The sequence below is a fragment of the Rhodamnia argentea genome, chromosome 6 (genome assembly GCF_020921035.1).
Source record: "Rhodamnia argentea isolate NSW1041297 chromosome 6, ASM2092103v1, whole genome shotgun sequence".
In the NCBI taxonomy this organism is placed as follows: Eukaryota; Viridiplantae; Streptophyta; class Magnoliopsida; order Myrtales; family Myrtaceae; genus Rhodamnia; species Rhodamnia argentea.
The window spans coordinates 2,522,550-2,536,812 of record NC_063155.1 but is presented as its reverse complement, the minus strand read 5'-3'; the positions used below and the strand labels follow the sequence as shown (position 1 = coordinate 2,536,812).

The 14,263-nt window shown below is 40.3% G+C and overlaps 1 protein-coding gene across 2 annotated transcripts; it reads right to left on the bottom strand.

Moving 5' to 3' along the window:
• Positions 1–5,617: 5,617 nt before the first annotated feature.
• LOC115748488 (nucleolar protein 10) lies at positions 5,618–14,166 on the bottom strand. 2 transcript variants are annotated; one of them, XM_030684989.2, is made up of 17 exons: positions 14,057–14,166; positions 13,887–14,023; positions 13,483–13,581; positions 13,284–13,375; positions 12,461–12,561; positions 11,625–11,715; positions 10,393–10,451; positions 10,168–10,288; positions 9,917–9,985; positions 9,087–9,139; positions 8,825–8,933; positions 8,357–8,527; positions 8,110–8,268; positions 7,340–7,432; positions 6,917–7,099; positions 6,377–6,585; positions 5,618–6,092 (listed from the first exon to the last, which is right to left on the bottom strand). In XM_030684989.2, the coding sequence occupies exons 2-17, from the start codon at positions 14,017–14,019 to the stop codon at positions 5,744–5,746; spliced, it is 2,091 nt and encodes a 696-aa protein (XP_030540849.1). In that variant the 5' UTR covers positions 14,020–14,023; positions 14,057–14,166; the 3' UTR covers positions 5,618–5,743. The 2 variants fall into 2 exon arrangements, with proteins under 2 accessions (XP_030540849.1, XP_048136113.1); XM_048280156.1 differs by having other exon boundaries at positions 14,054–14,121.
• Between the last annotated feature and the right edge of the window lie 97 nt (positions 14,167–14,263).

Genomic DNA, 14,263 nt, shown 5'->3' with positions numbered 1-14,263 from the left:
TATTACTCTTTTTGAGGTTTTTGAAAATTTCAATTCTATCAGAAGGTGAGACGACCATGACTCGTTTATATATAAACTCCCATTGACGGCTTGAGCTAAAGAATAATAGCACAATATATTGGAAAAAGATGACTAATTTATTTATTTTCTCTGGAATAATAGAGTGGATTAACTCCCATGACATCAACAAGATGGGACTTTTTGTCTCTTTTGGACAAAAATATGATTATGGATGTGTTATCTAAAGCTTAATCGAGCGTGCATATGCGTGTCCCGAGCGTGTGCATGGCTCGTGGGTTCGTGTGGCTAAGCTTCTTGCGCTCACTTCTGTTGTTGTCGATACACGAGCACTCCTATGCATTATTCTTCTATTTGTACATGTAAAGAGATGAAAGAAGCGCCCCCCCCTCCCCCCCCCCCCTTTTTTTTATAGATTCATTGGGTTAAAACATATGCCATACGAACTCTTAGAATATCTAAATATTAAATCACATCTCTGCCTATCGGCTCAAGCTTTTGAATTTGACTTTCTTCACATGATATTAGAGCCAAGTTCTGCTATTTCTGCGTGTGTGTACACTCTCGTCATTCGAATTTTACGTGTCACACATAATTCCGCTTGCACGTGAGGGAGGGTGTTGAAAATGTCCTATGTCAGATGACAAGAAGGTTTATATAATCTTTACGTACATATAGTCTCCCTTCACCTATTAGTTTTAATTTTTAAGTTAGAAGTTTTTAACACGAACAACACATTAGCATAAGCATGTGCATGTGTTTAGTTTGTTTGTCAACTTCCATTCCATTATTTTGGTAAACAATTTCCTGTTTCTTTTTGTTGCGCATTAAAAATCTTTCGACTAGGCCCAAAACGAGCTCTCCGGTCTTGGCCCGGGAGAGGTTGAGGCCCAAAAGGATTATCCACGCGGGAATCTTTGATCGAACTTAATCCGTTCGTTTTCCAATAAGGAGTTAAGGGTCGGTTTTGGACAGAGAGTGTCAAATGCGAAAGATACTTATATTGACACGAGAGGCATGATACAGACTCTTGACAATCCGACAGCCCACTCATTCGATAGTGAGATAAACTTTGATGTGCTAAGATTTAAGGTGCGACTCCGGAATTTAATCAACGAGGCCGAATCAAATTGGAGGACACAATGCCGGAATCTAATCGACGACACTGGACGGTGGATGTAGGACATAATACCAGAATTTAATCGATGGTATTGGACAGGATGGGCGATGGATACAACATCGGAATTGAATCGACGATCTTGGACTAAATGAGCAGATGCCGGAATTCAATCGACGACACCTAACTCTAGATATGAACCTCACCGGAATTAAATCGACGATGAGAATCTGAAAGCTACAGCTAGACTAAAAACTAAGCAAAAGAGTAAAGTCTTGTTTGTTGAGTTGTTCCGGAGCCTTTCTCGTTGAATGACTTGCGATATTTATAGAGAGCTCCTTAGTAATTGCCTTTGGTTCTCCACTCCCGCACGTTCTTCCATTCTTTGACGGTTTTCATCGACGATTCCAAGATTCGCGTGCCACTGCCTTTTCCATCTTTTGGGATTACCGGCCTTTTGCATAACTGCTTTGGTCATGGTTTCTTCGCGCGTTTTTTCTCTCCGCTTTTGGGAACCGCCGCCTCTGACGCGTAGCATCCTCTTGATTCATCGAAACCCGATTCCAGTACGATTAACTGTAGGTAATCATGCCTTCCTTACGTACCTGTCTCGTGACACCTTAGGTAATTTTTGGTGTCAACACTTTTCTTATTTTCTGTCTTGATCGTGTGCAGTTAATGGTTTTATGTTTAGTGGGTCATTCAATTCAATTCACTTCAATTATGAGTATACCATCCTAATGGAACATATGTATTATCCTAAATGCATACGCTTCAATTAGTTTATAATAAGATATCTGACTTGGACTAAACTATTGGGATGGTCATTTGTTTAATGCCTGATTAGATGTAAATCGTGCATAATATATCTCCAGCTTTACTTTACTTTTCTTCGGTGAAAGAACAGGAAAAAGAAAAAGAGTGACTTGTGAAGTGCGCATACCATGCACACCAAAACACGGGCACAAAACGAGGCCATCACCATAATGCACGTGCATGAATTGCCATACCACACGCTTAAGCCCGGAGGGATTATTCTACATGTATTTACCTATATCTAAGAGCCTATTTGATTCAGCATTTGATACGGGCTTTGGGGCTCTAAAGTCCCTTGGTCAAATACAAATAGTGTTTGATTCGTTTTTTTTTTTTTTTTTCAATTTTGGGAAAATGCAATTGCATTTCCAAATACTCCTAAAGACCTTTAGCTCAAAGTATCTTCAAAAGTACTTTGCGAAGTTGTTACAATTTTTTATTTTTTTAACATTTTTATTTTCTTCTTTATTTTCTTTTTCTTGTTTTTTCCTTCTTTCCTTCTTCCTCCTTCCTCCACCTACTGCTCCTTCCTCTGCCGAAAGCCAAATTCATTTTCTTCAACACTTATCCAATTTGGCTCTCTAATGTTGTACCGATACCCAAGAAAGATGGCCGGGTAAGGGTTGGACTACCGAAAAGAGTGGTGGGGCCAGGTGAAAAAGCTGTATGCACGAGACAAGCATATGACACCAATCAAAAGTACTCTTTCGAAATCAACTTAGTCAAAGGTCAGGAGCTCAATCAAAACTAGCTACAATTGCCTCACTATTGTATATCTGCTATCCCCATATGCCTAAAATCTTTCTTACACACCTTGATTGAATCTCTTCCATTAAGGCTACTCTGAAATATTGAACTACCACCTTATCCATCCATTACTGGAGACGGAAGCTGCAATCCCTAAAGCCTTGCCCCTCTTCCTCTAGTCGGGAGCTAATAAAACCGTGTAAAACAGTTAGTTTTAGTACAATTGTTATCCCATCAATGACCATAGTCCGAAGCAGAATTGGAAGCCGATCGGGCAAAGTCTAGCTGCCTATTCAATTCCGAAAGTCCTACTAAGATTAGCAGCACTTAGTCGAGCAGCAATTATGCAAAGAGCGGAGGATAATCGCATGATCACCAAATCAACTCCGGCTTAGATAGATTCCATGCCATATACACCAGGGTTCTCTCAGCCCGACTTCAAAATGCGGAACCACATATTGGATTACTCCAGTGCAGCATGAAGCCGCCGATGCCGACTCAGCTCCTATGCCGCTAGCTATACCCCGCTTGGTCCCCCGGCATAGTGAAGGTTATGTAGCGCGTCATGAAAACGGATTGTATAACCACCTTTCTTACCAGCAAATTTTCAATATACTCCCTTGGTGTGCGATTGATCATTTCGCTTGTAAAGGATAAGGAAGTCCTGCATTTTTTAGGGACATTCGGGGGGCTTCCTTGTACTCTGTTCGAGATAAAATAGTGGTGAATAAGTGTTATAGAAGGATCTTTAAGAGCTTGACGGTGAAACGACGAGATAATGGTTGGGATCCCCATACCAAGCCAACACATGTTCTTTCCAGGAACGAGTTATCCCCCACTCAGTGCTCCCCCTATGTATAGGTCTTCCCCTAACGATCTTTTGGTTCACTGAGATTTGCATCCTATCTAATTCTAATAGTTGGAAGAGTTGCTTCTCTCTTGGATCTTTCCAGCACTCGGATGGGATAAAGTATGAATTTGATTCAAGCTAGAACACCGGATTAGTTAGCCTATTGGTTAAGCGGGCTTTGGCCCAGCGACCGCTGTCCTTGGGAAACAAAAAGAGATACCGAAGAAAAGGGATGCAGTCTCTCCCTTGGCCTTTCTCCCTTGGCCTTTCGAGAGGAGAAGTCATACTTTATTATGTTATTCCGATCCATCAGTATGGTTGAGTAACCTATCCTGCTGAGCTAGATCCAATTTTTCCATATTTTTTTTATCTCATCAAGGCATTCTCCATTTTTTAGATTGTGTAGCCACAAGTAGTGGGAGTACAACCACGACCGGTCAATTCCGCTTTGGGGGTACCCCTTACTCTACCATTATTATAGGAGTATGGGTTCGAGACAAAAAAAGATCAAGGCAACATATCAGTTTTTCCTTTATACTTACCCACCTTCCCTGAATAGCTAGTTTGGTTGGTATCCATAGATACCCCCTTTTCGGCTCATACATAAAGGCCATCCTTGAGTTCACTGCTAAACGAAGGCGGGGAAGGGATAGCTGAGGGGGGTAAAAAGATTGATTCGGTTTTTTGCTCATCTCGAAAAGCTGGTAAGGCTGACAGAGACCGTTTTCTAGTTAGAAAATTGGGAACTACGATCACGAATTCAAAGAATTCAAGGGATTATGGTCTCAAGTCCGTGGTCTAGCGATCCGGAGGGGAAGTGGTATCCGAAGCTAGGTTAGACCCCTTCCGCGTGGTGTATTCATTCCAAAAGAACTATGGAGTTCAGGGTTCCACCTAACATCAACTCAATCAGGTGTGAAGCAATTACCCCCTATTCGTAAAGTACCCCTATTCATATGTAGGGGGTTGAGGCGAAAAATGGCTTAATGGACCCTTCCCTTCGCCACGCATCGGCCGACCGCAAACATTGGCGACAGCGGCTACTTAAGGATTGACCATGACATGCGGGCCGGCGAGCTCGGCGACGCAAGGAGGAGCTGCTGGATCTTGGTGACGCAAGCCTCGACAACGCTAGATCTCACCTGTGTGGCCCGAGCTTGTTCTCGATCGAGCAGGAGCTGCTACTCTCGAGGACTAAGAGGGGGCTCGAGATATGGAATTGTTTTCATGAGTCCTTGCTTCTGCTGCTGTGAACCTCGATGACGAGAGCCTTGGCCTCGAGAGAGCGAGCGAGGCTCGCCTCACCATATCTAGCATGGTCGAGGCGAGGCCAAGTATGGCATGTGGCCGGTCGTCGTCGTGGCCGGCGACCGACTGGGAAGAAATTAAAGAAGGAAGAAGGAAAAAAAAAAAGGAGAAAAAAAATCAAAGAAAGTAATTAAAAAATAAAAAATAACTAAAAAATTGAATTATTTACAAAGGATATTTTTTTCTAAACGGCATTTACGTCAAAGTTACTTTCCAATACGTTTTTAAAATATACTTTACCAAACACTATTTGCATTTCGAAAATCTACTTTAATCTAAAGGTATTTGCATTTACCGAGGAACATTTTCCCAAAACCGAACCAAACAGGCCCTAAGTCAAACACTGGATTTTGTCTCAATTTACCATTCCAATAATACCCTTATATTAAATAATAATGACAAAAAAGGACATAATGAATACATATCCAGTAATTCCCCCCTACCCTCAATGGTCCAGATTCAGTTTAGTACATACACTATATTCGTGAATATGACAAGCCTTATTCATACCCATGATGCACTATAACCTTCCCGTGTCAGGACTCCATAGAAATTGCACTTTAGTCTAAACATAAAACAAAAGCTGAGTTTGAGCGCAACCAAAAACAAAATTGCGTTTGAGAAATGTAGGTCCTCTTGGGGCCAACCACTACTCTCTCACATGAAACTGCATTACCTTACAATGCCCCCAAACAGGAGAAGATTGAACTCACAGAGCATCCAGATCCTAGAGCAATCCTCTATCCAATGAGTCAAAAAAGAATAGGCACCGCAATTTCAGTAACCAGGCCTCGCGTATGCCTCGTCAACTAATTTAGAATGCTACATAATACAAAAAGAAAAAAGAAAGATACAAGGCGAAACCACAGTGTGAATTACCAGCGACCTCATCTTCCTCTCCCCCGGGGTCCTCTTCCTCTCCCGCGGGGTCCTCTCCCTCTGCCGGTAAAGCCTCGTGTATCCGACTTCAACCCTAGTGATTGGATTCCCCTCCTCTTTTCACGATGGCCATCTCTGTCGTCCACGTCTTCTACGTACTTGGCTGAGCTTCTGGAAATAAAGGATATTTCCCTCGACCCTCCTGGTCCCAATCTTACATCATTTGGAGCACCAGGAGCGCGCTGGCCATGTTGGAGAGCCGCCACCCTCTCTCCCAAAGGAAGAGAGTCCTCCTTTGCTAGTGACACGCGGTTAAAAAATGCCTCTGCATGACGCTCGTCCTTAACTTCATATAATCTACAATTCATCAAAAGGAAAATATTAGCCATAAATATATATAATAATAAAAAAGCAAATCTCATCTATCCCAGAGGATTAATCCAATGAATCCACCCTTCACTTCCAGCGTTTTTTTAAGCCTGCGGATTCATAAACACACATGCATGCCACAGAAATCCATAGGATCTCATCAATAAGACCCACACCAGTTACAACGGAAAAATTGATTTCGCCCCAATTTTCTGCAAGGTAACAGGCACTGTCCACCACATCATCCATAATTGGCTGTGGCAAAAATTTACCTTGGAACATGAGACTTCTTTTTGCTTCTATCCTCATCAAAATCAGGCTCTTCCTCTGATGCCTGAGACTCAGCAGAGGCATCAGAATAATCTGAAACATCATCATCCTCCACAGGCTCAAAATGCTCCTCAACCAATGATGGTTGCTTCTGGGAAGACATTGGATGTAAGGAAATGTACTCTTGTGATTCTTCATCAATTTGATAGTCCTGTGGACAAAAATCAAAAGTATGTCGGATTTCAATAAGCACACAACTAAAATAACCAAACCACAAGTATTGAAACCTAACATCCTAAGAGTTTGCAACTCTAAGACGACGACACTAGACCTAGCCATTGGCAACTTCTAAAAATATATGTACATATCCACACACACATTGAAATAAGAGGATATGTACACTACTTATCCTCCTAAGAATAGCATCAGACCATGCAGAATCAACCAAAGTAAGTTGGGTGCCAGCATGGGAAAGCAAAGCAAGAGCCTCAGCACCAGCTAAGCCCTTTAGCACACTATGGTGTGTGAGGTTTTCTCTTTACCTTATTTTCAAACATGGCTGCAAATCGATCGTCTTTAAAAACTTCACTGTTGAGTCCTTTCTTCTTCTTCGATTTCTTCTTAATCTCATTGTCATCACTTTCTTTATTCTCGTTTTCAGCTTCATCATTCTCAAGGAGACGAGCAGCAAGAACCCTGTTAACTTTAGGTAATTTTCTTTTGATCTGCAAGAAAATGAATAATCAATTAGATTAAATGATTACTACTCAAAGGTAATGGCCGACTAGGAAGCATTTGCCAGAAGCATTTGCCCAAGTCAAACTAATTACACTTCCAAAAGCTTCCAACAACTTCTGGAGCCAAATCTGCTGTGTCATCCCCATTTATGCAAAGCTAAGATGAGGCTAAATAGCTGCAGGATATATATATATGCAAACAAGCAAGGAAATCTTGCATTAACTAACCGTGATCCGAGAGGCACGTTCAGCTTCCAACTTATCTTTCTTTCTCTGCTCTATATATGCATCATATGCAAAAGGATCTGCTAATGCCTTTGCCTGCAGTTTCAAAAATATATTGAGAAAAAGAGCCGCATTGATATTCCTTCCAAAAGATCTCTATCAATAATGATATGCTCATTATTCAAAAGTCTAGACATGCTCAATCACATGCCAGGAAACTTAAAAAGTAGGGTCTTTTTCCTCCCATAATGCATAATTGAAGGCAATACAGACTGCAATACATGCATAAAGTAAAACATCCTGACGTCATGTCATAAGCAATAAAAAGGTGAACATCCCCTACATCAGATACAAGAACACTATTGTTTAATGGTAATCAACAAATAAAATTCTGTCATCAGCATAATTGATGTTTCATTTCCTTTTCCCACCTAATTATAAATAAGGCACAATTCTTCAGAATAATTTTTTTGTGCATATATAAACTCAACACGGCTGGGTAAACCCTAATGACCACCACCATAAACATAAGTGGACAAGTACCAATATATGCATGTTCCCGTGCAAACAGACAAACGGGGTGATGGTGTCAAGCTAAAATGACATGGGAAGTGAAACTTCACTCAAACAAATATTGAGCACATTTTCCCCTTTATGATCCATGGTAAATGACCAAAAGTAAAGTTCCAGCATAATAAAGCATTTTAGAACATGAAATCAGAGTAACAATGCATCAGTTCTATTCAAATGCTGTAAAGGGGAGCCGGACTCACTCTCTTGTAAAGCCGGTGATCAATGAAAAACCCATGCATATAAGCTCTTAGAAGGTTTGTCCCGATCAAGTTTGTCAAATTCAACTTTTCAAGGTCCTCTTTTGTTACAAATTTGAAGTCGTCATATATAGTTGTTTGGCCTCCCTCCTCAAGCTCCTCCTATAAAAGGAAATCTTGAATGAAACTATAGTACTCACCAAGGATAGAATAGAATAGAATAGAAGCAAATAACACTTTAGAACCAGACCGTCAAGCTTTCAAGATAAGCACACCACTTAGGAGCAGGTCCAAGAGCAGGCACAAAATAAGAGGGTATTTGGCTGCAATCCAAGGCCAGTAACATAAGTCCACTGTCCCTGAACACACATATGTCATTTATTGTTCCAGCAGTCGGTTCAATGCTGGTCATGCCATCACCCTGACATCCACCAGAAACCAGTTAAAATTTAAATGAACTTGCAACGGGAGTATTGTCAAAGAACAAATTCTGAAAATTCTTTCCGCAACGGCAACAGTATTGAAAAATATCACCCGCAAGAGGCGATTTCAGGATATGGAATTCCTCTATCTATATGAAGAAGAGTCAAGTAACAGCTTACTGATTCAAAGCTCTCACGAGATCTCATTGGAATTCCTAAATGATTTGCACCATATACAAAGAAAGTACGGAAAGGAAAAAATAAGAAGCATAGCTTCTCATGGATACAACTCATACCGTCTCTGGGTCCCAAATTCTGACAACATGGCTATCAGTAGAAATCAACTTTGGGTTTTCAGAATTCAGAGTACGATGCCATTTAATATCCAATATTGCACTGCCATACCTGCATAAGAACATAACATTTTGTTTTTTGATATCGAACATAACATTTTGCTTTTTGATATCCAAAAAAATGAAAAAAATGATCATTTCAAACCAAGGCAAAACCGAAAAAGGGGCACAACTTGATAATCTGAATAACCAAGAGAAATCTCACATGTGATCCTTTACTCGTATGGGAAGTGAGGAACGCAAATCGTAGATCATAACCTGCATCATAAGTAACATATTTAGATTGGTATTTCAGTAAATATAAGTTTTGACCTCTCAGTATAATTCGAGTATGGCTCCAAACAAGGTGAATGTTGCAAACTCAGGAATTCACAAAATATCCATCACTAACAAGATCTTCGTACCAAATTGTCCAGAAGAAAGTGAGCATGAATGTGATCATAGACCTTTACTGAACATGATTTGATAATCAGACTGGATCGACTCTTTTTTACTTTGACCCTCAGTACACCATTTAAATATTTGGTGCCTATACGCTGTAAACACCAGCAAAATAGCCCCCAGGATGACTCTCTTCCAACCTCTTAGAGTCTTTCATGAGGTCAAACAATCATTGGTCCCTTTTTATGATATTTCCTACTATCAAGTAAGTAAGATTAGCTCTACTTGAAATATTAAATTTGGTAAGCCTGTGTGATTTAGTAACTCAACAGTCTACAGATAAAAGGCCTCTGAAAAGAAATCTAAAATCGCCCTCCTTACCATCCGAAGCTGTCTCGGCCTCATTAACCACACTGAAAACAATCCTGTTTCTTGACAATGACCAAATTCACAAACTTTATGGAAGGTGCAATGTGCGATGCCAGTATGTTCTTTCCGGTGCTTAATGTCTGAACGTAATAACAGAAGTTTCACGAGAAAAATATTTATGAGCTTGAGCACAGCAAATGATTTCAAAATTCAGTAGCAAGTGCTTCAAAAAGGTGGATTTTGGAAAGGCCTGTTTGGCCACATATCGTAAGAATGGCATCATACCTTGCCTGCGCTACTTCCAACAGCCATCAAGAAGCCCCCATCTCCATCAAATTCCACAGCAGTGACCTCCTACGAGTCAGGCAAGAAAATGAGAAAACTTCACCTCTCCGTGAGATGAAAACACATTGACGCAGGTGCTTCTGCATGCATTTGGCACTAAAGAAAGAACTCCCCCACATATCAATGTTTCATTTTCAGCTCCACGTTGAAAAGGTGTAGATAAGCATTTAAGAACTGTGCAGCAGGCTTACTGAGTCAATGTCTCCAGTAGGTGCAACTGCATTTATCCTACCAACAGAAGATCTCATTCTCAAGTCAAAACATTCGAGAGCACCATCTTCGCCACCACATGCAACAAGACCATGAAGCTTGCTGAGGCAGAAAACATCCTTGTCAATTCCACAGCACATTGTACCATGTGTAAATTCAATAACTACATGGAAATATTAGTTTAAGTTACATGTTACTGTATCAACCTTCGAGAAACTACATTCAGTGCTGGCGATTGAGTGCTAAGAGAGGAGAGAAATCGTCCCTGCCAAGAAAAAGCCAGAAATTAAAATCATTATTTAGGAATAAAATTGCCCCCCGTATTTGAGAAGAATATTTCCAATGTATCCATCTCAAATACAAGAAAAAATAATCGCCAGGAAAAGGAAATGTTAAATCAATTATCCTATTCTTCTCTTTTTTTCCTTTTTTTGTTGTGGGGGGTTGGGTTTGTTCATCATGCATGAGCTCCTCAGAAGTAAGAAAGCTCCCTAGAGATTTATCATTGCATGGATAAATTATCATAACTTGTGAGTAGAAGATAATTTTTCCAAGTTTTAATAGAACTCTTAACTGGAAAAATGCATTGAATTCCTTTCTTCCACACAAAGGTCCCACACACAAAAACAAGAAAGTCATGCACACTTGCAGTTACATCATTTAAGCATAGGCTTGGCCAAGATTTCAACATCAATATCAACATCACCTTTATCCCAAACTAGTTGGGGTCGGCAGCTAATGAACCCAAAAATAAATAAAATAAAAGCAAGACTGATTGGGGGAAAAGAGATAATTATAAAAAACTAAATATACATATATAAAAATAAAAATATATAAATATGTATAGGGAAAAAGGACTAAAAAAGACAGTCGGGAACATAGGAATTCTGCCTCTCCACAATGCTAATAACTTTCCTCCACTCTTCCTTCCTTCATGTCATGCTCTCTGTAACAAACTTCTATTGTTACCGGAGTTGTTACCGGAGCATATAAGGAACTTCGAAGAATATGCCCAAACCATCTCAATCTACATTCTCTCATCTTTTCTACCACCGGTACTACTCCAACTTTTCGTAGAATATCTTCATTTCTTATCTTATCCATCCTTGTATGACCACACATCCACCTTAACATCCTCATTTCCGCTACTCCCACTTTATGCTCATGTTGCCTTTGTGCTGGCCAACATTCAACTCCGTATAGCATTGCAGGCCTTATTGTTGTCCTATAAAATTTTGCTTTTAGCCTAAGAGGGATTTTGCGATCACACAAAAACCTTGATGCACTGCGCCATTTCATCCAACCCGCTCCGAAACTATAGTTGAAAAATAAAAACTTCCCATCTCTCAAACTATAGTTGGACAACAAGTAACTACAAACAATAAAAAGAAAAAGAATTCCGTAACTCATAATAGCCCAAGAAGAATTACACAAGAACCTGTTCTAAATTTATTCTGTACAAATCAGGAGAAGATGCAGCACATAGCAAGTCACACGACCAGCAATCATATGCCATATCCCTTCCCATCCTGCAAATAACACGCCCAGACAGATGACTTTAAATGATTCGCGAAAACCAGAACGTCATTGCACCAATAGTAATAGCCTAAAAGGTATAGATATTCTCTTCCAATAAAATGCAACTAATCTCAAAAAATTATCCTGCATTGGAACATACAAGGTAAACAATCTGTTATATGAAATTCTCCAGATGAGGCTTAAAACACACATAATCTATTTCTCAATGGAGGAAAAAACAATTTCCGGAAAGGCACAAGTGTTCCAGTCAGGATGAATATGAAAACTAGTGAGGCAGCCCCAGATGTTTGGTATGTTATCTTCAGAAAGTAAGTAGTCCCAATCAACCACATCAAAATATACAATGCAAATTTGCTACAAACAGAAGACGCCAAAACTCATGGAATCGGCAAGAACAAAAGCAGCAAGACAGATTATGATGTCTCCTTCTAAATCAAAGGGATATCAGCATTCTGAAGAACTTCAGAAAAAGGAAACATTGAAAATGTTGAAAGAAGACTCAGGGGACAGGTCTGTGTTTGGTCCAAGTCTGTCCTAGTGAAGGCAGGGGCCTAAAAGTGAGTCCGAAATGTCAACAAAGGTTCTTTGCATTAATTTTACAAACTAAATGTATAAGACTTAAGAGAATGGAATCATCATGATGCTACAAATATAAAATGTGGATAATCGAGGGTCATCAAATAGCAACTCTCGGAAATTATAAACCATCGTATTAGTAAAGAACTGAAGAAGTACCTCGGAATTCGTAGGCTGTAGTGTTTTCCATACTTAGCATGTAAACAGACAGAACGATCCGCACATAAGAAAGCGAGCTTAGAGTAGTCATCACCCAAAACCTAGGCAATATAACACAATGTTTGCACAACATGAAAACTTGTTCAAATAGTATGTACCGCCACCTAAAATCTAAATAATTTCAAACATTAAATTCAACAGAGCAAAGTGGAATAATTACAACTTTCCACTGTACAAACTATTGTCACACGGATGGCTAAGATGCCATCATCCTTCTTATCCTTCTACTCAGGCAAATATACCATAAATGAACCCTTACAAGTCAGAGAACTACAACATATGTTAACAAAGAACTTCACCATACGTTACTTTTCATAGATCCATGATTCTTCTTATAACTCGAGGTAAAAATCCAAATACCACAAATGAATTATGAAAGAAACTCACAGCTTCAGCATCAGGGTTGCGATAATAGATACTGTTCAAAAGTTTACTTTATCAAGCTCATAGAGTGTCATATGGGATAGCATTCCCTTGACTATGTCAACTAGAAAACAATCCACAGAAAGAGACCAAACAGAATATTGACTATGAACTTGCACAGTAGCAATCCAATAAAAGATGGCAAACTTCCAAAAAGTACTTCCTTTAAGTAGACAATTCATTTGACATCCATATTGCACAACATGCAGAAATTTGAGTTTTTGGAACACTGTCACCCATAAAAGCCGATTGCGAAGGATCTAAAGATAGCAAGAGACATCGCAACAAGCACAATAATTCACCAGTTCAAGAGTTAGCATATGATGGATGGGAAAAGCACCTCGAAATCAATTATCTCTGAATCCAGGTGTCTTTCAAACTTCAAAGCCAATTCTCTTAGCTCATATACTTTCATCTGAGGTGGATAGATACCTGTTTCGCAGTAATACATCCGAGATTCATCAAGTCCCATACCTCTCACAATATTTCGATTTTTCTTCCCTTGAAGAAGTAGTTAATGAAAGAAACAGTGAGATAACCTGATGCAAGAAGAAACTCCCCGTCGGGGGTTGCTTTAATCCTTGTTGTCGCAGTTTCAAACCTCAAGTCCTGTATCAACTCCACCCTTTGCATATAATCTGATCACACAAATGGAGTGAAGTTAGACTACGAAGAACACAGCTTAGCCGACCTCCAGGCCAATCCTTCATATTAGCATGTTAATTACATTCCGCCAATTCAGCGCACACGGTCACCTGAGCAGGATATCACACCAAAAACCTGCTGCTTCATACTAAATGCAGCTCTCATTACAATCACCATCTTATGTGCCTCGCCCACCCATCACAATACGATTGAAGTAACAAAATCCGAATTCTCTTGCCAATACAAAGTAGGCGAAGCCTAAAAGGAAAAGGGCAAGATAATGAAGAGATGGGCATACTCTTGTCTTTGCGAAGAGTGCGGAGCTTCTTGGGAGGGAGCCAGGTGGCGAGAGAGCGCTGCTGAGAGGAGACTGAGTAAAGCTTCACTCCATTTATGGAGGTCGACTTCAGGTCTCCTCCTTGATACGCCATCTTCCCTTTCTTCTCCTTCTCCCTCTTCTTCTTCTTCTTCTTCTTCTTGTTGCTGCTGCTCGGCGGGATCGCCCGTGCGTGGAGGCGAAGGGTTTTAGTCTCTTCCCCCCGACGGCGGGTGAAGTCGGTTAAAAGGTCGGAGGGTGTTTGGTTATCGGGATAGCCATATTCCTATCTGGGTTTTCTCTCTCTCCGGTCCGGTTCACTTCCTACGGCTCTTGTCTTTTGGGCTCTCGGGCCTTCG